The following is a 24,383-nucleotide window of genomic DNA, read 5'->3' on the forward strand; positions in this document are numbered from 1 at the left end:
ACAGGACAGGCTGACCCCTGTGCTGGACGGAACAGTGTCCCCAGAACCCATGTCTACCTGGAACCTGTAAACATGACCTTGTTTGGGCACATGGTCTTTGCAGATGCAAGCCAGTGAAGATGAGGTCATCCTGGCTTAGAGGGGGGCCCTAAATCCCCTATGACTATTGTCCACATACAAAGAGGGAAATTTGGACCCAAAGACACAGACACACAGGAAAGAGGCCACGTGATGATAAAGGCAGAGATTGAAATAATGCTTCTCCAAGAAACTCCAAGGATTGCTGCCAACAACCAGAAGCTAGGAATAGGCAAGGGAGGACTCTTTCCTCCTTCAGAGAAACAATGGACCGACATTTGATTTTGGTCTCCCCTCTAGAATTGTGAGAGAAGAGATTGCTGTCGTTTTAAGACACCCAGATTATGGTAATCTGTTTGGCAGCCTAGGAAACAGATACACCTCCCATCAAAGAGACCAGTTCCACCTGCCCTGGGCTGTGCATCCTGGAGCAGGCCAACCTCTCCTCTCAGAACCTTGGTCTCTTCTTCTGCTGGGTGGAGATATGTAGTCCCACTCTCAAGCCTTGACCTGAGGCATCACTGTGAAAGGCCCAGCCGGGGCCCAGAGCTCAAAATATTGTATTATCATCAATGGAGTAGACAGGAACTGTTATTTGTTCACTCAACAAATGTTCCTCCTATGTGCAAGGCAACGTTCTAGGCAAGATCCAGCAGGAGACAAGACAGACGAGCGCTTTGCCTTCACAGGGCTCACAGTCTAGGGGTGGGGAGAGCAGGGGGAGATAATTTCAGAGACGTGTTGTGACGCGAGCTGCATCTGGGCTGTTGGAATTCTCGCTGCGGGGCTTTCCTGAGTTCAGACAAGGTCATCTTCCCCAGCCTCCTCCACTGTGACTGAGCTCAAGACATCACTAAAAATGCAGCTATTTGGCTCTTCAGCCTCTTTGGTGGCCAGTTGTGAGCACCTGCTGCCTTGGCATTTGCCCAGTGCTTTGTGTTAGTTTGCTTGGGCTGTGTAACAAAGTACCCTAAACTGAGCCACTTAAATAACGGCAACGTAAGTTCTCATGGTTCTGAAGGTGAGAAGTGCGAGATCGGGGCAGTCCACAGGGCTGGTTCTTTCAGGGGGCTGTGGGGAAGAATCCATTCCATGCCTCTTCCCTGCTTTCTGGTAGTTTGCTGGCTATCTTTGGCTTGCCTTGGCCAGTAGAAAATCACCCTAATCTCTGCCTTCATCTTCACATGGAATTCTCCGTGTGTGTGTGTCTGTCTCTAAATTTCCCCTTTTCATAAGGGCATCAGTCATATTGCATTAGGGACCCAACCATTCTCCACTGTGACCTCATATTAACTAATTACGTCTGTGGCAACCCTATTTGTAAATAAGGTCACATCCAGAGGTACTGGGGTTTCTATACATGAATGGGGGGGTGAGTCACAGTTCAACACATCACAAGCATCTTCTCTGTGCTACCAGGAAGGCAGGCAGCACCCATCCCGCTGGGAGGCACCCAGGGCTGAGGTCAGGGTTGTGACTGGCTGCCCCGGCCTCCCTCTCGGAGTGTCAGCTCATCTTCAGAATGTCTTATAAAGTGCGATGTTAATGTCCAACTGTTTTCTTTTCCAACGGAAGACTTTTGCATAACGTTCAGCTCTGTTGGGTAGATGTCAGACGTGTCTCCTTCACCTCCCTGTCCCCACTACCCCTCACCGCCTGACCCTTCATAGGCACTAAATACATGTTTGTGTGATTAATAAACCAGCAGCCGTGAGTTCAGATTTCACGAGGCCCTCAGTTTCGGCAAATTGGTATTGACGAAAGGGTGGCTGTGAGAAGTAAATGAAATAATCCAGGAAGTGCTGGGTGCAGTGCTTGGTGGACAGTGAGCACTCCCCACAGCATTGGCTGGGACCTGGAGGGCCCTTACCGCGAGGCTGCAGTGCAGGGTGAGGGAGGATGCAGCTGCCTGCTCCTGCCCCGGACTCCACCCGAACCCTGGATGAAGACAAAGGCAGCTAATGGTTTTTTTAATTTTTGGTTGTTATTTATTTATCTATTTAATTTATTGGCAGCATTGGGTCTTCATTGCTGCGCGTGGGCTTTCTGTAGTTGTGGAGAGCAGGGGCTGCTCTTCATTAAGGGCCTCTTATTGTGGTGGCTTCTACTGTTGTGAAGCACGGGCTGTTAGCACATGGGCTTCAGTAGTTGCGGTGCAGGGCTCAGTAGTTGTGGCGCAGGGGCTTAGTTGCTCTGCGGCATGTGGGACCCTCCCAGATCAGGGCTCGAACCCGTGCCCCTGCATTGGCAGGTGGATTCCTAACCACTGTGCCACCAGGGAAGCCCAAGACAGCTAATGTTTTTTGGGGGTTTTTTTGATTATTTTATTTTATTTTTTTAAGCTCTTTATTGGAATATAATTGCTTTACACTCTTGTACCAGCTTTTGAGGTACACCAAAGTGAATCAGCTGTATTTCAGCTGATGTTTTTTAAGTGCCTCCCATGTGCCAGGCACAGCACCTGCCACTCACATCTAGTTCCATCCTCTGTCTTCCATGACCCAGCTTTGTCATCCCCACTCCACAGGCAACGAGATGGCAGCTTGGGGAGGTGATGTGTCTTCCCAGGTCACAAACAGGTGAAGGCACTGAGATTCAGGCCAGGTCCTCTGTTCTTCACCCTCCCCCCCCACCGCCCCCCAACTGGATCCTGAGGGCGGTGCGCACACCAAAGCCTGTCTCTCCCTATCCTGCTGGGTCCAGCCTGCTGTGCCCTGTGGCCTCCAAGCCTCACCGGCCAGGCCTCCAGGTGGTTTCTCTGTCCCTAGAGGTCAAGGGGACCCAGTGTTAGTGTGAAATGCAGGTTCCCGGGGAGCAGCAAGGCCTTCCGCCCATTTGCGATCACGTCCCACTGCCTCAGGGTGTCCAGGTCACATGGCTGCCTCGCTGACAGAGGGAGCCTGTCTCGGCGGCAGTTGCCCCCACCCGCGGCTCTCTGAGCTCTTGGGGAGTTGGCACCCTTGCCCCTGCTTTCAAACGCCTCCCTTAACACTTTGCTGCCCACCCCCCCCCCATGCCAGCCCCTCCCCTCCGTCCAGGCTGTGGCCAGTCAATGCCTGGGCAGCTGATAAGCACAGAGGACGTGATTGCACAAGATCTGCTGCTTTTCAAAGGCTGTCCGGCTACCAGCCTGCCTGGTCTGCGGGCCTGGGGTGCTTTGGAGGGGGACAGAGGCAGGGCTTGGGGGTGTCCCTGCCCACCCCCCCCCCCCCCCAGTGCTCCCTGCTCCAATCCTAAGCAACCCTCCCTTGGAACATTTGCAGTGGGGGTGCAGGGCCACGGCCTGGGAGATTGGAGGGAGGAGGGAAAATTGCCCAGGGCTGGGGGCGATGGAGGGGGAGCAAACCTGGGGTCCTTGGTCTCGGGTCAGGGTTAGGCCCTGGGCAGGGCTGAGGAATAGGAGAAGTTGAGGGAAGGTGTTCCCCACCTAGGATTCTTAACCAACCCCTCAGTGTGCCCCTTGCCCGAGCCCGAGCCTAACCCTTCCCCTACCTGGTGGTGGCCATCCGTCTGTACACACCCAGAAAACTGGTTCACAACATGTGCTTTGGAGCAGGGTCACGTCTAACCCACCGTCTCTGCTGCAGCTCCGTTCAGTACCACACTGGTGATCCCAGTGTTGTTTTTGGTCAAATGTGATTTTTTAAAAAATTTTATTGAAGTATCCAATGCTCTTGTAGTCACATTAAAAATGTAAAAATAAGACGTCGTCGGTGGCACAGTGGTTAAGAATCTGCCTGCTAATGCAGGGGACACGGGTTCGATCCCTTCTCCAGGAAGATCCCGCATGCCGCAGAGCAACTAAGCCCAGTCACCACAACTACTAAGCCTGTGCTCTAGAGCCTGTGAGCCACAACTACTGAGCCCATGTGCTGCAACTACTGAGGCCCGTGTGCCTAGAGCCCGTGCTCAGCAACAAGAGAAGCCGCTGCAATGAGGAGCCCACACACCACAACGAAGAGTAGACCCTGCTCGCCACAACTAGAGAAAGCCCATGTGCAGCAATGAAGACTCAACACAGCCAATAAATTAATTAATTTTTAAAAAATGTAAAAATAAGCATGTGAAATGAATTTTAATAATATATTTTATTAACCCCATATAGCTAATACGTTATCATTTCAACATGTGATCAACATAAAAAATGCTTCTTGAGCTATATCACATTCTTTGCACTCAGTCCTCGAAACCTGGTGTATATTTTGCATCTTAATTCAGACTGGCTGCATCCCAGGGGCTCAAGAGCCACCTGTGGCCAGAGGCCACCAAAATGGACAGCACAACTCTCTAGAATCAGGTAGAAATTCAACTAATTTCTAGCCAAACAGAAAATAGCATCCAACCCCACCCCCACTCCACTTTCTCCCCTCCCAGAGCACAGGGGCCCAGCCTCCTCTTCTCTCTCGGGGCCACTGGCTCCTCTGGTCTCACCTGTCCAGGTAAGGAGACCCGCGGGAGCCCCTGCCCATGTGGCACGGACCCCTGCACAGCCCCCAGTCCTTGGCCCCCCACCTCATGCTCTAGGGGACCAGGGGCTGTAACCAGGCAGGAATGTCACCAGGCAACGGGCCTCGGGGGACAGCTCAGGTCTCCCGCACCTGCCCGCCAGCCTCCGGGGTGCCCACGGGGCGGGGCGAGGCGGGGCGGGGCACTGCCTGTTTACCTGTGCTCAGTCACAGTGCTGTCCCTAACCCAACAGGAGGCCCATGGAGCCTGGGGCCACAGGCCACAGGGGACAAGGGCCAGACACCCCGGCCATGGCTGTGGGCCATTGATCCGGCCCAGGCTGGCTGGGTGGGGGTGGGGAGACCTTGGCCTGGGCAAACAGAGGCTCTGAGGCCTGTGTGCAGGCCCGGCACCCACCTACCACTCCCAAAGGTAAGCAGGGACCTCCAGGACAGGGGCCCAGGGTTTGTGAATGGCCCGGTGACAGCGTCCACCCGGAGAGCTGGGCCTGGCTCCCTGGGGCTTGAGCCAACAGCCCTGCTCTGAGGCCTGGTTTGCCGGGCCTCACGGGCCAGAGGGTGACCCCGTGAGCAGAAGGCAAGGGGTCCACAGAGCTGGGGTCAGAGGCCAGGTGTATGGACCGGCACAGGGCAGTGGAGGGGCTGCAGGTTCCAGGGCCGGCCTGGGAGGCCTGGGGCTCAGCTGGGGCTGGTGGACTGGAGCAGGGACGGGGCAGGGGAGAGGCCTGGTCTGCCAGGCTGAGCACCCCACCCTCATTCTGGGTTGGACAGACTGTGCCCTCCATACTCAGGTACCCCACCTGGGCTTTCTGGTATGGGAGGCAGGCACAGAGGCCCCCACTGCACTAACAGGGGGCAGGCTCAGAGTTGAACGTGGCTGTGTGTGTGTGTGTGTGTGTGTGTGTGTGCAAGCGTGCATCTAGCAGTTTGTATGTCACAGATAGCTGTGTGTGTACTTTAGCGTGTTTCTGGCTGCGTACAGCTGTGTAGGAGTTTATGAATGTGTTTGTGTGTGGAAGGGACTTTCAAAACTCCCCCCACACTTAGGGACTCAGAGTCAAAGCAGCTCATGGTAGGGACTGACTCTAAGCCCGAATGGCCTCCCTGGTAGGTCCTAGACCAAAATCTCTGCTCTGTCCTGCTCTGTCCTGCTCTGCTCCACTCTGCTGGGCCTTACCTTGGCTGAGTGACCTCAAGTACGTCATTTTCTTTCTCTATACCTCAGTTTTCCCAACTATGAAGTAGAGACAGCAAGGCTGCTGGAGGCTGAAGTGGAATTCAGTTGTGGTGACGTCCAGCACAGGCTGGCGTGTGGGAGCAGCGGCCCTGCCCCAGCGAGCTCAGCCTCCCGCGGGCAGACTGAGGACATGCCCATGGTCAGAAGGGCAGAAGGGAATGAGGAGCAGGTGCCAGGCTGAGGTCCAGGTTCTTGGATCAGGAGAGAAGCCTCAAGCCCCTGTGGAAATTGAGGGTACACCCAGTCCTGCCCTCCAGGGTGTCACCTTCAGGGAGGATGGGGTACATAGAGAATGCCCCCAAGATGAGCTGTGCATTTACAGGGGTGGCCCGGGATGCCTCAGAGGAGCAGCCACCCCTTCAGGGGCACTCTGGGAGAGCTGCCAGGAGGAGGTGAGAGCTGAGCTGAGGTGTGAAGGGGCCAGGACGGGAGGTGGGCAGCCCAGGCAGGAGGAAGAAAGCCTGGTGGTGAGCAAGAACTTTCAGGGCTCAAGAAACAATCATGTGATGCTCTTCACCCAGAGCTGGCTAAGAACCCTAGATCTGTACAAGGTTTCTACCATCTTCATTTTCAGAATCAACCACTGAGAAGTCCAATGTCACTGGGCTGCAACAAGGGAAAAGCGGGAGAGGGGAGGAAGAAGGCAGAAGAAGTTGGCCAGGCCACACGTGCACCCAGAACCCTGGCTGAGCAGGAAGAAACCATGCTCTGCTCTCAGAGCAGGGCACACAGGGCACATAGAATATATAAAGGCCCTGCTCTGGTGCAGCTTCCAGCCATGGAGGAGACAGACCAAGGACACAGAAGCATATCACACAATTTCAGTCTCGAAAAGAGCTATAAAGAAAAACGCAGCAGAGAGACGGAAGTGGTTAGGGCAGGTCTCGCTGAAGAGGTAACATTGGAGCAAAGACTTGAAGGAGGTAAAGGAGCAAGTCATGGGGCAAGACTGAAGGAAAAGCATTCTTCGAAGAGGAAAGAGCAAGTGCAAAGGCCCTGAGGAGACCTGTACTTGATCTGTTGAAGGTCTGGCCAGGAGCCGGGTGTGGCTACAGCAGAGGGAGGGAGAGGACGGAAAGGTGCACAAGGGCTATATCACGGAGGCCCTGGTGGGCTGTGACAAGGGCTTTGGGCTCTGTGACGAAGTGGATGGGAGCCCTGCGGGGCTTGTGAGCAGGGCACATGGTGAGGACACTCTGGTGGTCGTGTGGAGATTTGCTAGCGAGGGTGGCCGGACAACTGGCTAGTGTAGGAGTCAAGGCGACAGATGATATTGACCTGGGTGATGGAGCGAGCCACTGAGGTGTCAAGAAGCGGTTGGCTTCTGGGGCAGTGGGAAAGTACAGCCACAGACTTTCCTGGTGGCTGGACCCTCAAAACAATGGGGGAGCCATTATGTAATAAAAGACAGGCACGTGGGGTCATCTTCACAACTGGCAATTGTCACAATTGTCTACCTCCTGCTGGGCGATCAGCCTCAAGGGGATGGGAGCGAGGTCTCTTATAGTCACCAGTGTGACTCCCGTGCCCAGTAAAAGTGGAGGGGCCTGGTAACTGAATCCAGGACCCCAGAGACTGACGCCACCCTCCACGCCCCAGCTCCAGGCCTCACACGTCCTGCTTCCTGGAGGCAGCAAGATGTAGGAGAGAGCGCTGCGCTGCGAGTCCGGAGCCCTGGGGGCTCTACTCACCCATTCTATTTTTTTAAATTTTATTTTAAAAAATTTTAATTCAAGTTTTAGAGGTTGCTTTGTACTCATCTGTTCTTTGGCAGAGAATTTGTTCAGGTGGCAGGCCCTGTGCTGGGTTCTATGGGGAGCCAGAGGTGAAGAAGACACAGGCCTGCCTTTTTTGTGGGGCAGAGAAATGAAGCCAAAAGCCAGGCAGATTGTTGATCTGACCAAGGGCTTCCTAGGGGTGGAGGTGGCTTACTCTCCAGGGCCCGTGGCCCCATCCTGGGCCAGTGGCCTTGGAATCAGCCTTTAAGTGTCCCGCCATCCTTCAGGCAGAGGGTGTGTCTGTACAGAGGTGTCATCTGTGGGCCTGCAGAGTGATGTGTGTGATGGGAGGTGGGATGATGGGGGCGAGGGCAGCAGCCTGGCCATGGAGGGTCTTGGGTGCCACAGCAAGGGGTTTGGAGGTGGCTGGGAGCCTCGAGAGGATTCTGAGCAGGTGAATGGCTGGAGGTGAACAGGGAGAGCTCTCTGGTGACAACGTGGAGGAGGTGCTGGAGGAGGAGCTGGGAGGCAGGGAGGGAGTTAGGAGGCTGCCCCAGGAGTCCAGGTGGGAGGTGATGGGGAACCCAGGTGTATTGCCCCCCCCCCCACACACACACCAATTTGGGCTGCATCTAATCTTGGATCTTACACAATGGGTTTTCTGAAAATGGGACCTTCTGTGATACTCAAATTTCTCCCAGATGGATGTAAGGGCCATTTATGAGGGAGGTGAAATTCACGGAGTGAAAGCCTGGCTTGGGAGATGGGGAGAGGAAGAAGGAGGTGTACTGAGCATCCTACCTGGGACTGCTCCCCTTGGTGACTCGTCTAACGGACCTATGACCTCCTCTGAGCCTCAGTTTCCCCTCGTACCCCGATGATGTGTGACGCAGTAGAGCATGGTGGTCAAGGCATTATTCTGGAGACAAACCGCAGCCTGGCTCTGCCGCTAACCCACTGTGGGATCTCAGCCAAGCTGCTCAGACTCTCTGTGCCTCAACTTTCTCATCTATAAAATGGGGATAATAAGAGAACCTATCACCCACAGGTCTGTGGAAGGCTTACATGAGACAGTGAGTATAAAGCACGGGAAACAATTCAAATAAATGTCAGCTGTGCTCCCGAAGTCTCCAATAGCTCCTTGGTAATCCAGACTCAGAGGAAAATAAGGATCTGGCTCTCTGGCAGAGGGAGTGGACCTAGGGCTGAGAGAGGGCAGAAGCCGGCCCATCACTGGGCTCTCCTGACTCTAGCCACCCCATGGAGCTCACGGAGGACAATCAGTTTCACCAGGGCTGCCCTGGACACTCTGGGCACGGGGTGGGGCTGCTGTTGCCCCACCCATTGCAGGATCTTTACCATCTGTGGCCCTGGCCCCGTGAAAGCCAGCAGGGCCTGCCCTGCATGTACAGATGTCCTCCAGCAGTCACCTCCCTTCTTTGCATCCACGAGGGCCGCTCAGGAGATCCCTGTGGCTGGAACCAGAGATCCTTGACTGAGAACCTCCGAGGATCACAAAGGATCCCTGTTTTCAGAAACCCTCTATGTGAAAACCCAAGACACAACCCAAAGGACACGCCACCCACCCACCCACGCACACTTGGAGATGTATTTTAAAGCCGAAGTGGCCTTTCAGGATTTGATAAGAAGAGGCTAATTTCCCACTTGCTCTGCTGGTGGGTGGGCGAGTAAAGGACCTTCTCTGGACTGTGGGAAAACCTGCCAGAGAAGCCAAAAAGCACTCCGAAGTTTGCCTGGGGGTCCAGAGAGAGCTGTAGGCCCGGAGAACTGATGAGGTGGCTTTCAGGTATTATTTCATCATGATTTGTTAATTAACAGCTCATTTACGGGAAGTAGCCCAGAGTAGCGGAAAGAGCAGGGAGTCAGACACCTGGGCTCAACCTCCACTATCTGCTGTGTGACCTTTGGCGAACTGCTTAGCCTCTCTGGGCTTCAGTTTTTCCATCTGCAAAATGGGGCTGATTGTCAATGCCAGACATGCAAATCACATTGGGAAAATGAGGCTAGGAAACCCCTGGACTAAGTTGTTGCTAAAACGTTCTGGGTCTCAGTTTCTTCATCTGCCCAATGGGTGCAGAACCCTGAAAGGCGTTTGGAGGTTAAACAAGATAATACATGTAAAGTGTCCACACAGAGTGGGCTGAGGAAGAGCATGGGGACAATGATCCCCACATCCTGGTGACTATTTAAACCAGAGGATTAAATGGGGTGATATCTGTGAAAATTTTGCACAGACACTAAGTGAGTATTATTTTTTTTAAGAACTTTTATTGAGATATAATTGACATACAATAAACTGCATGTGTTTAAAGTGTATAATTTGATTTTTTTTTCTTATTAGTAATGTATATAGGGCAATCCCAATCTCCCAATTCATCCCACACACACCCCACCCCCCCCACCCTGCTTTCCCCACTTGGTGTCCTTGTGTTTGTTCTCTACATCTGTGTCTCTATTTCTGCCTTGCAGACCAGCTTATCTGTACCATTTTTCTATATTCCACATATATGCGTTCCTGTACGATATTTGTTTTTCTCTTTCTGACTTACTTCACTCTGTATGACAGTCTCTAGGTAATAAGTATTATGTTTTGTCTCCTTCCTCTGCCCCTAAGAGAGGTGGTAGGGAGACAAGAGGAGCAGCACTCCTTGGAAGACAGTCCTGGCTCAGCACGGAGCTGGCTCAGGGCTTCTGGGGGAGGGCACAGTGAATGGATTGCACGGATGTTGTGGAAAGCTCTGCTATTGAAAACCAGGAGGAAGGAAAAGCATCCCCTGAATGGAAGTGAAGCCGAGGGCAAGAGGAGCTGGTTTATAGAAAATTTTACCCCATGTATGCACTCCAGTTCCATCTGTGGGTACAGCCTTGAGGGAAGGGGTTCAGGCAGTGAAACCTCCATCTCTCCTCTGACCGCAGATGCAAAGGTGGGGATTCTGGAGCCAGAATGGGTCCAGCGGGTCATCTGGGCGAGTTGCTGTGAGATGTGCTTCGCTCCTCTGTGAGCTGGCTCAGTGCCCACTTTCAATTACTGCTACCTGGCGTTGCTCTCCTCCTCCTCCCCCAAAAGGCAGGGGTGCCGTCTTACTTCTGTGAGAGGTTGGCGTTCAGCAAAGGATCCTTTGCCAGTGCCAGGCTGTTTCCAACCCTGGTCTGTTTTCATGCCAGGATGTCCATTGCTGAGGCCTCCCAAGTGGCTTGTGGGCAGAGCGATGGAGGTGATGGCGAGGAGGCAGAGCCGGAGGGGATGTTCAAGGCCCCTGAAGACCCCAAGAGAAAAGTCCGAGACTACCTCCGCCTGGCTCCCCTGTGGTTGGCCCTGGTCGTGTTGGCTTCAGTGGGGGTCCTGCTCTGGTATTTCCTAGGTAACTGTGGGGGCTCCTGGAAGAGGCACCTGGGGAGGGCTTGGGGTGGGAGAGGGCTTGGGGTGGTCGAGGGGGCACAGCAGGACAGATCAGGATTCCAGGCCCAGCAATGCCTAGAAACCACTGTGCGACCTTGGACATGCACTCCTCTCTGAGTCTCCCTTCCTGTCCTGTGAGATGGGAGCGCAAGTTCCTTGTAGGGCCAAGTGCGCCCAGTTCCCAGCAGCTGGGGAGGGAGTGCTCTCCCAGCACCCAGTTTCTGTAAACTGACTAGCTGAAGGAAGGTACACATTGCCTCCCTTTGCTTGCAGCCCTCCTGGGTTGCCCCTGTGTCTCAGAGCCAGCTGGGGCCTGACACCAATCAGTGCTTCTGCTCACTTGAGCCCGACCTCGGAGCTCTTCTAGGGTGGGGACCACAGCTCTATCATCTCTGGGTCTCCAGGCCTCAGCATGAGTGGGGATGAAGGGGAGGGGGGCACAGATCTCATGTGTCCAGGGGGTCCACCCTGCATGCAGATGGCCTTATATCCCAGCGTGGACACACGTGGAACTCCACCCAGAAGGAGATGGGGGGAGATGTTGGGCGAGAGTGTCCAGAGCAGGTAGCTCAGGCATCTCCCATGCCCTGAATTTTGGCCCTCCCTCTCTGGCATCACAGCCCTCCACCAGTCCCCTGGAGCCCCAGGAGCACCTGGCCCATGTTCTGGGTCCGTTCGTCCATCCTTCTCATTCACTCATTCATCCATTTGGTACCGAGCACCTCCTACATGCCAGCTCTGTGACAGATTCTGGAGATAGTTCCTGCCGTCACCAGAAAGCTTCGTCTGTGCGAGGACAGAGCTCGCTGAGGGGGCCCTGGTGGAACCCTAGCAGGGACAACTCACCCTGCCCAAATGATCAGAGACCTCCCGTTAAACACTCCGCAAAAGTTAGATCTTTCTCTTACTGACCGAATCTCCTTGTGGAATTTCAGTTCCATTGAAAGTAACAGGGACCCACTTTGGAGCAGCCACTGGGGAAATCAGCCTCGGCCCAGCTCCAAAGGGGGTCAAGATACGGGGTGTTGTGGAACCAGCCCCTGGGTCAAAGCTGTGAGGAGGCCTGGATCTGATGCAGATCCACCTGCCGTGATGCCGGCTGGACGGTGATTCTGCTCAGAGCCGAGCAGCGCGGGCCAGGAGTGGAAGCCGTGTGCATTTCACCACTGGCAGGAAGCCAGTGCCCCAAATAGCACGAGGCTGCCGGGGCCTCCTTAGGCTGCGGGATAATGAGTCTTCAGGGGAAACCACAGAGCGTCAGGCTGGAGGGCCAGGAGCTTACCTGCCAATTGTCTTGCTTCGCACAGCCTGATTTCTCCTGATTACACTCCTGGAGTGAATCGGCCCCCTGGGGGTGGGTGCTCCGTGGGGCTGAGGACCCAGGGGGTGAGTGCTCTAAAGCTTCAACTGGGGGATGCCAACCCCTTCCCCAAAGGGATGAGGGTAGAGGAGGCACTTCAGGAGATGTTTGAATGATTCCCTGGCCCTGGGCGAGGAGATGTATCACAGACACGCCCTGTCTGGTCTGGAAGGGGAGCTGGACAAGAGGCCTATTACACTGGGGCAGGATAAGCCTGAAGCGAGGAGGCAATGACTGGTTAAGTGGCAGCCTGACCCAGACAGTGGCCCAGGAAAGGAGAGGCTGGGGGCCGGCTTCCCAAGGCCAGTGGGCCCTGGGCCGCTCCCTGCAGCCAGGCCCTTCATGCTGCCCAGCTGAATTTCCTTGGTCCTCTCCCTCTCCTGCTCTCCTGGGCCACAGTTTTATGCTTTCTTCTCAAACCTCCTGCACCTCCCACCCCAACTTTGCCCCCTGCTTCAATGAGAAAATGGAACCACTCAGAAGAGAAGCCCCATAGATGCCCTCCTGGCTGTTCCCATGTGCTCTGCCCTCTGCCCATCCCTGGGGGTGAACCAGCCCTGCCCCTTCTAAAGCCAGCTGTCCTCCTGGCCCCAATCCCACCCGCCTTTGCTCACACGGTGGCTGGGCTCCAGCCATGCCCCTCCCCTCCTCTAGTGGCATCATTTGTCCGTGTACAGTGCCTTCTCATCGCTCCTGTACCAAATCCTTCTCGCGCCCGCCCCCACACCCGAAACATAGCCATTTCTCTGCTCCCCTTTGCAGCAAACTCCTGCTGTTTCAAAATGCTGCAGCCTCCAGTTCTCCACCTCTTTCTGGTACCCTTTCCAATCTGACTCCCTGCCCCCTCACCCCACCCCACCCCAACTCCAACAGTGTTTGTCAAGGTCACTAATCCTCACATTGCTGAATCCAGTGGCCAGTCCTCGTTGCAGCTGACCCTTGGGCTGCACTTGACCGGGTGCCTCCCCGCCTGATCCTTGAAATGTTCTCCTCACTTGGCTTCCAGGGCGCCCACAGCCTTTTCCCTCAGCTCATGGCGGCTTCTCCTCCATGTCCTTTGCTGGTGGAGGGGCTCTCCTCCCTGCCTCCCCCCCACACTCCCTTATCCTCTAATGATTCCCAAATCTGCATTTCCAGCTTGGGCTTCTTCCTTGAGCTCCACTGTATCACCGGGGCTGCCCCTCCTTCAGGATGTCTAAGGGCGCCTCAGACCCCACTGATAGGTAACTCTCTTGTGAATTGTCAGTCTGCGTTTTGAGTATGTTTTGAAGGGGTTTTCGTTTTTTAATTGATTTTTACCAGTTGTTAATATAAAATGATATTGAACTATTGATTTTCCTTGTTTCAGAGGCAATGTGTCTTTATATATAGATTTTTAGAAGTTTGAGTTGTTGAGAAATGGTATATAACTTTATAGTATCATCAATAGTGACCTAAGAAAATCCTTTAAAATTGAAAAAAAAAAAAAAAAAAATGGAGAGAACATCCCAGGTGGTGGCCATTTCAGCCTTCCTGTGGCTCCCCCTCACTCCTTCCTTTCTTCCACTCCCCAGCCCCAATTTGCCAGCCAGCAAACCTGGTCCTCTCTAACTCCAGAATACACCCTGACTCCAATCACTTCCCTCCCTCTTCACTGCGCAGCCTGGCCCAGGCTCCCCTGGACCACTCTCACTGGAACAGCTGCCGGAGTCTCCTGTAGGTCTCCCTGCTTCAGCCCTTGCCTCCTTTGAGCCTGTTCTCAACACAAAGGCAGAGGGATATTTTTACAAAGTGAATCGAATCACCTAACTTCTCTGCTTAAAGCCTCCCAGGGCCCCCATCTCGCTCAGAGCAAAAATCAAAGTCCTCCCAGGGTTGCAAGGCCCTGCATGACCTCCCCCTCCCCCATCTCATCTCCTCCTGCTCTCCCCTAGCTCAGTCTTTGCTGTTCCTCAACACCCAGACAAACTCCTGCCTCAGGGCCTTTGCACTTGCTGGTCTGCTGCCTGACATGCTTGTCCCATAGATCAACATCCGCCTGGCTGACACCATCTCCCTCTTCTCTGGCCTCCAAGTGTAGCCCACACCAGCCCTTGATCTCCATACCGCTTACACCTCTAACATGTTATATCCTATGTTTGTTGTTTATTGTCTGTTTTTCTTGTTAGACTATAAGCTCTGAAGGACAGGTTTGTTTTTTCTTTATTATTTTGTTCATTGTTATATTGGTGTATTCTCAAGTGCTCTAGGCCAGTCCTTAAATATTGTAGGTTCTCAATAAATATTTGTTGAATAAATGAATAAATGACTGAATAAGGGTATAAACCCTGGGCTGTGAATCTATGGTCTTCATATCAGCTAAACGATCTTTGCAAAACGGAAATCTGATGACATCATCCCTGATTTTAAACCTTTCATGGTTTCTCTTGTTCATCAGGGAAAGACCAAAATTCCGCCCTGCTGATGTCTCAGTCTCTTATCACCCCTCCTCCTATCTGATTGCTCCAGGCAAACAGGATTTTGGCCTGGTCCATACCATGATCCCTCTGTCACAGGGCCTTTGCACATGTCATTCCTTCTGCCTTAAAGGTACTTCCCTGTTTGCCCTCTTCTCAATTTATTCTCCATTCCTCCCATCTCAGATGGAGGGTCACCCTGGCCCAGGTTTTCTCTGTCATGTCTCCTATAGCATCTTGTGCTTCTCCTTTAAGGCCCTCCTGGCAGATGAATCCTGCAGGTTGTATGGTGACTGGGGAAATGTCTGTCTTATCCATCACCATCAGCTGCATCTTTCTTGGTTTACTAGTGTATCCCACATAGTAGGTGCAACCTGGAGAACCTGCTGGATAACACAGAGGGGCCAAACCAAGAACTTGACCTTCTGGGCTCATGTGGGTTTCTTGGCATCCATGTCCTGGACCAATCACTGCGTCAGCTTCTGCCCAGGAGCCTCTGGAACACCACCCATCAACAGGCCTCTCTCCTCCCTGGCGTTGTGGGGCCAATTTGTCACTACACAAACTCTGAATGACAGTGACAAAGATGATGATGATGGTGGTGGTGCCTTGGAGGCTCAAGATGCTGGAGGCCGAGCTGAGGGTTCAGGGTGTCAGGAGAGGTGTGGGGGACACAGGAGCCGTCCCCATCTGCTCCCTTGGTTAACCTTGTTGGTTTCTTCCTGGGCAGGGTACAAGGCGGAGGTGACGGTCAGCCAGGTGTACTCAGGCAGCCTTCGCGTGCTCAATCGCCACTTCTCCCAGGACCTTGCCCGCCGGGAGTCCAGTGCCTTCCGCAGTGAAACCGCCAAAGCTCAGAAGATGGTAGGAAGGATGGCAGGGAAAGGAGGGGAGGATGGTGGGGACAAGAAGGGAGAGGGGAGGGGCCTGATCATATCAGGCCAGTGGGTTAGTCCATCCAGAGCACTCGCTGGGATCACAGCCCTGTTCCAGGCATGGTGGAAGGAGGTGGTGTAGGGTGGTTGGAAAGTTAGTGGACTCTGCGGTCAAATGCAACTGGACTAAATCTTGTTTGTGCCAATTAGTAGAAGCATGACCTTAGGAAATTAGGGTGGTGCAGGGATGCTGCCAGGACCCACCCACATCCCCTCTCCTCCCGGGCAATGGCTTCCTGCACTGGGGATGGTCTCCGTGGCCAGCACCTGCCACTCTCAGGCCGCAGGACTGCACCCTGCCCAGCAGGGTGGGCCAGAAGTACTGAGGAGTTACTCCCTGCAGCAACCCTCAGGCATGAGAGATGGAGACGGTGGATAAATACCCCGGCTCCCTTGCCCCTTGGCAGGGGCAGTTCTGAGGATGTCCCCACCATCTCCCAGAGCTCCCTGTTGGATGGCACCTCAGTTACCCACAGCTCTGCCTGGCACCTTCACAGCCGTGACGGCTGCCTCCCTGCCTGTCTCTCTTCCCCACTGGTGTTCCTCAGAATCACCTGCAAATAAACCACTTGCTTCACATCCTTGACTCAGGACCTGCTTCTGGGACACCCACCCAAGGCTCTCTTGCCTTTCCTGTAAAGTGGAGTGATAACAACAGTGCCTGTCTGTAGAGTTGCCATGGGGTTGAGATGAGAGAGGACAGAGTGTGGACATTACCTCTATGCTGTGCAGAGTGCTTTTGGAACCCACAATCCTGCCCTTCTGCCCCGCCAGCAGCACTGCCACTGAACACGTGTAGAGACCAAACCTCTGAGCTCCCATGGTTGGTGGCTGGGGCTGAGGAGGGGATTCAGGAGCCCAGTGGGCCTTCTCAGGGTCAAGGAGTGGCTTTTGATGGAGGGGGAGAGGCCACTGGTGGTCTGGTCGAGGTCAGAACTGGTGGAGGTGGGGGTGTCGGGCTGAGCCTGGGTGTAGGGGGAGGGGGAAAAGATGGAATGAAGTTTGTTTCCTGGCGTGGCCACTGCCCACCCTGTGACCACGGGCACGTCTCTCTACCCTGTAGGCTCCTCTGTCAAGCAGGGCTGCTGGGAGGGGCCGAGGGCATCCCAGGGCAGGAGGGGGTTTCTACAGAGGGTCACAAGGGGGCTCTGATTGTTCCCCCTTCTTTTAGCTCAAGGAGCTCATTGCCAGCACCTGCCTCGGTTCTTACTACAACTCCAGCTCTGTCTACTCCTTTGGGTGAGTTGCCCCAGCCCCGCAACCAGCCCCTGCTAGAACCTTAGACTCAAAGAACGGGAGGGGATGCTGTAGGCTTCTGATGCAATGCCTTCATGTTTTAAAATGGGGAAACTGAGGTACGGAGAGGAAACTTGGCTTCCTGCGTGTGACCTCCCTTCATGAAACTTGGTTTTCTCATCTGAAGAATGGGCACAATGGTGTGGTAGGGATTACGCTAGACAGTGGCCATGGTGCCCTTATCAAGGGCCTGACAGGTATCAGGTGAGGCCATGGAGGTGTGGTAGGCAGCTGTCCCATTCAGCGGGTCTGCGGCACACAACCAAACCTCTTGTGCCTCAGTTTCCTCATCTGTGAAATGGGGCTGTTGAGAGCCCCTCCCTTAGAGGTTGTTAGGAGGCTTCCACGTGAAGGCGGAGAGCGGTGCCTTCGAGGTAGTAAGCGCTCAATGCACATGAGCCGCAGTTGGTGTCCTCCCCCAGCTCCCACCAGGAGCAGGGGGCTGGGCGGGTCCCAAACTCCAGGCTCCTCCTCCAGCCCCCTCTCACTTCTGCATCCCAGGGAGGGACCGCTCACCTGCTTCTTCTGGTTCATCCTCCAAGTCCCAGAGCAGCGCCGGGCGATGCTGAGCCCCGAGGTGGTGCGGGCCCTGATGGTGGAGGAGCTGCTGTCCATGGCCAACAGCTCGGCCCCTGCTCCCTACAGGGCCGAGTATGAGGTGGACCCCGAGGGCCTGGTGATCCTGGGTCAGTACTGGGGACGGGAACATGGGTGAGGCCCGGGAAGGGCTGGAATGCTCTCAGGGATGGTCCCCGACGGTGGCCGGGAGCCAGGACTGAGGGTCAGGGCATGGGGGAGGCGGGGCAGTCAGGGTCAATCTCAGACAGGCTGGCTCCAATGGTCTCTTCTATTTTTATTTTCATTTTGTATTTCATTTGATTCATTTATTTATTTTTATCTGTTTATTTGTTTGTCCATTTCCTTTTAACAGAAGCCAGTGTGAAAGACATAGTGGCACTGAATTCCACTCTGGGTACGAGACTTTGATTTTTCTTCCCCACTTCCCTTTTGAGTTGGTGTTTTTTTTTTATTTGGCTGAGTGTCAGGGGTCTACATGGCTTCTGTGGGTACAGGGGGCATGGTCTGGGGTTACCCAGGGGGCGTCACGGTGGACTCAGTGATGGGTCCTGAGCAAGGCTGGGGGGTGTGGGGGGAGGGGAGGAGGTGTTGTACACATGTGAACACATGTGTATGTCTCTTGTACAAAAGTGTGCGTGTGTTATGTGCGTGGGGTGTGATTGAGTAGCAGATTTAGTTGCACATCAACACGACCCTACTTTTCTATCGTGGAATTCCATTTGCCCACAATCTACCTTTCCACTGATGGTAGGAAATAGTCTTGCCAATTCGAGGTATATTAGTCAGTTGGGCATTAAAACTTGGTCTTTGAGAGATATTTCTGTCGCATTCAAGGATACTCCCTCCACTTTTTCCTTCCCTTTCTCAGCCAGCCAGGTTAATCTGCCCTCTCCTCCCACCCCGCCATGCCCTATTGCTAGAGTCACTTTACTTTTCTCCAAGAGGCTCCAGTTTTCTCGCTGAACCCTGGAAAGCAAAGCACCAGCAGGTCCACCATGCTGCACAACTCCAGGGAGCGCTGTCCACATTGTAGTCTGTGTGACTGGAGACTCCCACACTAGTGCAGTGCACCACCTGGGCTACTGTACCCAGTGGCTCTGAGAACAAATTCCAAAATCCTCAGATTCTTCCTAGACTACTTAGGGAGGCAGAGTTGAAATCCTGGTTATACCTTCTCTGACCTTCCTCTCCTCCCATGTGGCTGGCCAAATGCTTATTTCCTTGGTGGATGGAGGTGATGGGGTCAAAGGACAATTTTCAAATACTAAAAATCATGATTCTCATACAAAGATATGAGCACATATCAAAGATTTATTTAACTCACTGATGAGGGAACCAGTAGGATGTTTCTTGTGTCCAAAGGAAGGCACAAGATACGGATCTCTCTTTCTCTCTCTATCTCCCTATCTATCATCTACCTATCATCTATCTATCACCTATCTACCTATTATCTATGTATGTATGTATGTATGTATGTATGTATGTATGTATGTATGTATCTATCTATCTATCTATCTATCTATCTATCTATCATCTATCTATCTATCATCTTTCTATCTATCATCTATCTATCTATCATCTAACACTGCATCGGCGCACATGCTGCCCTGACCCTTGGTCTGGAATGGGCCTCTCCATTGCCCTTGCCTGTGCTGGGTGTCCATGTGTCCCCAAGTTTCTGGCAGTTGCTTTATAAGGATCCTTAGCTGGTTCAGTACATATCCGGAGCCCCTGCCCTCCCAGAGCACAGTGTCTAATGGGGTGAGAATGACAAGTCAAGTCCTCTAAACAGGCTTTTGGAGCACTTTGTCCACGCCAGGCCCCATGCCTACTCTGGAGGCACCAGCTGACCGTGTCCTTACCCCTGCCCTCGGAGGAACTCTGAGCCCCATGAGGGAAACAGACACATAAACAGAATCTCACATCACCAAGTGCTAGGGCTAGAGTAGAGGTCCCGGAGGCAGTGCAGAAAGGGAATTGTTCTGCCCTGGGGACAGAGATGGACCCTGGGGGCTGTGACCCAAAGCAGAGGGAGGGACGTGCCTCTAGAGGGTGGAAGGAATGTCTCCTGACCGGGGGGTCCTGGAAGCCTTCATGGAGGAGGGGGCAACAGACTCAGGATTGGGGGATAGGTAGGAAACGCTCAGGTCCAGCGGGGAGGGGGCGCTCTGGGCAGAGGGAAGAGCATGAGCCAGATGAGGAGAACACACGAGGCAGGTTCATTTACTTTCTCCCGGACTCTTCAAGGTGTTTGATTATCAAAGAGACCAGCACATCCCTCTCCACTTCGTTAGGCTCACACAAAAATGTAATTATTAAAATGGCAAAAGCAGAGCATCAGCTTGGAGCAACATTTAAGGAATATGAACGCCTAGGAACAGCCAAGCACCTTTCCCCAGGTGCCCAGTCCCTTCCCCTTGCAGACGTCAGAGGTCTCTCCCTGGAGAGGTCAGCTCCCCAGCTGGATTCAGGATGTCCAGGGGTTGGGAGGAGGGAGTTGAAAGAGAGGCATCAGTATCAGAGCAAAGCCTGTTCATTCACCTCCATTCCCATCCTGGTCCTCAGAACCATGCAGAGAAGGAGGTGGGACAGGGATTAGTACTGTGTCCATTTGACAGAACTCAGAGTGGCTGAGCGAGTGGCCCAGAGTCACACAGCTGATGAGAGGGGTGCCGGGACGAAAGTGCAGAATGTGGACTCCCTGCACACCAGGCTGCCTCCCACATCCGGGGCTCACTCCCACATCCCTACTCCTTCCTGGAAGAGCACCCATCCCCCCTGCTTCACAGGCTCATGGTGAGGTTTAAATGACATACTTATGGCCCATGTTCACTGCTGGTCCTTGGAGCCTAAATCAAACACATAGTAGGTACCCAGTAACTGTGATGAATGAATGAATGAATGGTGTAGGTGGTACTGCTGTGCAAGGTCTAGCACTGCATTCAAAGCTCGCGGACTAAACGTAAGAGCGAAGGCACAGTGGGGGTGTGGATGCAGATGGGTGTGATGGAGAAGGAGGCATGAAGTAAGGGCAGCCAATGGGACTGATTACATCTGAGCCCCAAGTGGGACCTGCTGAAGGATGACAAGTCACAGGACTTCCTCCCCAGCTGCACCTTCTTCCTCTCCCCAACACCCACCTGAGGAAGAACAGCCACTGCATGTATCGAGCACCTGCTGTGTGCAAAGCACTATGCTGAGCATGCAAACATGCACCATCCCGAAGTGCAAGGATTGTCAGTGCCCCCATTCTACAGAGGAGAAAACTGAGGCCCAGGAAAGATTAGGTGGAGACTACGTGAATCCGGGTCTCTCTGACACAGGTCTGTAAAATGCGGACAGTAATAGAAACTGTTTCATGGAGCTATTGAATGAGATGGTGAGTGCACAGCACTTAGCTCAGTTCCGGCCATGTATCCAGATGCTTGCTGAATGCAATCTGTTTCACTCGCGCTGTTTGATTGTCTCCAGCTTGAGCTCATTTCCCTTACCTGGGCTGCCTCCCAGCCCCACTGCAACACACTCCCTTCTCTCTGTCTGAATGAAGCCCTCAGCCCGCTCCCCTTATTACTTGGCCATCCCACTGGTCTCCTGGCCTCCTCAGCTTTGCTCCCAGCAGCCAGAGGAGTCTGCGATCCAAGCCCAACCATGTCCCGGCTCTGCCTAACCTTCCATGGCTCCCATGGCTGCAGGAGGAAAAGTCTCCTCTCCTGGGCGTGATCTGGACCTTGCCTCCCTCCCCCCACTTGCCCTCCTGCCTCCAAGTCCCCTGCCCGCCCTGGCTTGCAGCCCTTTCCCCACTCTGTGACCTCCCAGGACTTCCCTGGGAGCCCTCACTCCCTAGCTATTCCCCCCAGTGTCTGTATCTTTCCCTGCTGTTCTCTTGGTCGCAGGCAGCTGATGGGACCTTTCTCTGGCAATTGCCTGGCATGGAGAGCTCAGGGAGTGCTAAGGGAACGAATGAATGAACCAATCGATGAGTGCATGGATGAGGAGGCTGGAGATGGCAGCTCAGGGAAGCAGAAAGCTGGGACATAGCACATCGGGGCTGATCCCCATCCAGCTGCTATCCCTGCCCCACGAGGACCTGACAGGGCTGGCCCCACCCTGGGTCTCTCCTCCCAGCTAACAGGGGTCAGGGAGCCTGTCCCTCTCCCTCCTCCAGGCTGCTACCGCTACAGCTACGTGGGTCAGGGCCAGGTCCTCCGGCTGAAGGGGCCCGACCCCTTGGCCTCCAGCTGCCTGTGGCACCTGCAGGGCCCCGAGGATCTCATGCTCAAACTCCGGCTCGAGTGGACGCTGGCCGACTGCCGGGACCGGCTGGCCATGTACGACGTGGCCGGGCCCCTCGAGAGGAGGCTCATCACCTCGTGAGTCCCTGGGAAGGTGGTTGGGGGAAGGTTGGAGAGGGCGTGATGGTGTGGGGTCAAAGCCACACCCAGCGTGCTGAGACAAGGGGCTGCGTGACCCCGGGCCCTGGTATTCGGTATCTGGGAGACAGCGAGGCCAGCGCAGAGGCAGATGGCGAGAGGAGACTGGAAATGGCTATGTGCTGTGTGCAATCCCCTTCCCCTCCCCCAGCCTCAGTTTCCCCATTTGTAACAAAACAGTTGTACTAGATGACCCCTAATGTCAGCTCTGGGAGGTGACATGATCTTGTTAGAATGCTCCAGAGGCTGGCAGCCCAGACTTGCAACCGCATGCTACTGCTTCCTAGCTGTGTGCCCTAAGGCAAGTTATTGGTACTTTGCCTCCCTGAGCCTCAGTTTCCTCACCTGTACAATGGGTGCACAGCCAGGCCTACCTAGCAGGGTTATTATGAGGATTTAAATCAGACCTCCTGGGCCAAGAGCCTCACACGTAGTAACGCTGTCCATTATTCCTATGCATTTGATGTATCCATTAAGCATCCAGGAACTGCTAGCCATTACTTCTGTCCTCATACATACTCGAGCTGGGGCTGAGTCACCAAGGGGAGAGAATGCCAGGAGCAACCTGAACTTTAATACTTAGTAAGCGGGGAACTAACAGAAAGCTCTTGAGCAAAGAAGGGCTTTAGGATATGATGGGGAATGCAGAAGGCGGGCAGGTGGTGGGCCGTGGGGAGACCATGGAGGGGCTGGAAATGGCCTTGGCCTCCAGGAGCCTGATCACCTCCCCACTGGGTAGGGGAGGGGCATGGGTCTATAGGAGGTAGAGGAGACCCTGGGGCACTGGGCTACTGCCTTCTCTGTCTTACTGGGTGCCCAGCTTCCAGGCGGGATGGGGATGGGACCTGCATGTTCAGATCAAGAGCCGTCCTGGAGGGTGAGCTGGGTGAAGGTTCTCCCTGGCCCCCTCCCTCAGGGCCTCTCTGACGTTGCAGGCTCTGAGGCTGTGCTCTGGTTGCAGCTCCACCCCACGCAGCCACGTGCTGATTGCAATCTGGGGTGTGCGTGGGCTGGGTTCCTGGAGGGCTCTGGGAAGCACAGAGAAGCCAGACACAGCTGATTTCCAGGCTTGATGAGGTTGGGGACGCTTCAGGGCTTTCCCTGGGGCTTCTCCAAGTGCCCCGCTCAGTCTGCTGTTGTGGAGGGCATCTGGCTGCTGGCTCAGCTCTGTCCCTACTTACTGTGGCACCAGGTGGCTCACTCTGTCTCAGACCCTCGGAGAGGGTGTAAAATGATGGGTCAGACAAGACTGGAGGGTCCTCACACGTGTATCCCAGACCGTGAGAGGGGGACTTTAGTGGTGATGGGAAGACATGGGGTGGGGGGAAGCGGGTGGGGCCTCCGCCAGCTTTCACCTCCTTCTAGTTTCAACAAGGTCTCAGCTGCTTAGTAAATAGAAGAAAAACACCCAATATTAAAAGCGACCATTAAAGGCGACCTCAGGTCTCTTTTAACCCTAATATTTTACCTCCTACCTCCTGGAGGAGAGGAGCAGTGGAGGCGGGGAGGGTGTGGTGCAGGAGGGTGGGGGTCCCCCAGATGTGAGATCAAGCAAGGTGGGCATTGGTCAGAGCAGGAGGACGAGGAAGTGGGGACCAGTGCCTGGGTGGGCTGAGGCCAAGGGAAATGCCCCTTTCCAGGACCCCGGGGCACCAGGACCCTCCTGGGGAAATTCCTGGCATCGCTCAGTCTTCCCTCACCAGCTGCAGTGTTGCCAGGGCTGCCGTGGGTGGAGTTTTGGGGGCTGTGCTTGGCTTTCTCGCGCTTGCCGAATGCCTGCAGCCCCCCGCATCGCCACCCACTCCCACCAGTCAAGTCCAGAGCGGGCACCAGGTGGGCAGCCAGTACCGCGCTGCTGGATGTTGGCGTCCGCCCCACCCCACCCCCGAGGGGGAGGCAGGGTTATTAGCTCCTTGGGAATGGGCCTGTAGATTAGCAAGGGCTCCAGAGAATTCCATTGGAGATAAGAGGAAGTTTGGCAGCGATTGGCAAAAAGTGAGGGAGGGGAAGCCAGGAACACCCACCTGAGATGGGTTCCCCAGGGGCATGGACACATGGGGACGCCAGGCGCTGTCACAGGCAGTGTCCAGCACCGGTCTGCCTCTGCTGTGGACCCAGGGTAGGGCCTTGGCAGGTTCACAAGCCTCAGTTTCCCCCCTGGAAACCAAGCAGTTGACCTTGGCAATCTCCCAAGAGCCTTTTCAGAGCTGACATTCCACTAAGATTCTAGAGTTCTGACACGGTTATTTCTTCTGTGCCTCCCCGACACCAGCCTCTGGGTAGAATCCTAGGGTGCCCAAGGAGTCAGCAGACCGCACACCTGTCTTCTCTCTGTTCCAGCTCAAAACAAGGCAAGGGTCAGCTGTGGTCAGCCAAAGGGCGTGGCCCCTACAGGTGCTAGTCTGGTCTCCCTGCTGGGCACTCGGGG

General features: G+C 54.4%; 1 protein-coding gene across 1 annotated transcript in view; it reads left to right on the plus strand.

Annotated features, from left to right (window-relative positions):
- Positions 1-4,883: 4,883 nt before the first annotated feature.
- The window catches only part of TMPRSS6 (transmembrane serine protease 6), a 41,458-nt gene continuing 21,958 nt past the window's right edge, over positions 4,884-24,383 (plus strand). Inside the window, exons 1-7 of the mRNA XM_057741368.1 lie at positions 4,884-4,956; positions 10,686-10,882; positions 15,446-15,579; positions 16,822-16,889; positions 17,448-17,632; positions 17,878-17,919; positions 21,691-21,895. Of these exons, the coding sequence (XP_057597351.1) occupies positions 10,687-10,882; positions 15,446-15,579; positions 16,822-16,889; positions 17,448-17,632; positions 17,878-17,919; positions 21,691-21,895 (830 nt within the window). The 5' untranslated portion in view covers positions 4,884-4,956; position 10,686. The remainder of the gene's footprint in view (positions 4,957-10,685; positions 10,883-15,445; positions 15,580-16,821; positions 16,890-17,447; positions 17,633-17,877; positions 17,920-21,690; positions 21,896-24,383) is intronic.

This window comes from Hippopotamus amphibius, chromosome 7, assembly GCF_030028045.1.
Source record: "Hippopotamus amphibius kiboko isolate mHipAmp2 chromosome 7, mHipAmp2.hap2, whole genome shotgun sequence".
In the NCBI taxonomy this organism is placed as follows: Eukaryota; Metazoa; Chordata; class Mammalia; order Artiodactyla; family Hippopotamidae; genus Hippopotamus; species Hippopotamus amphibius.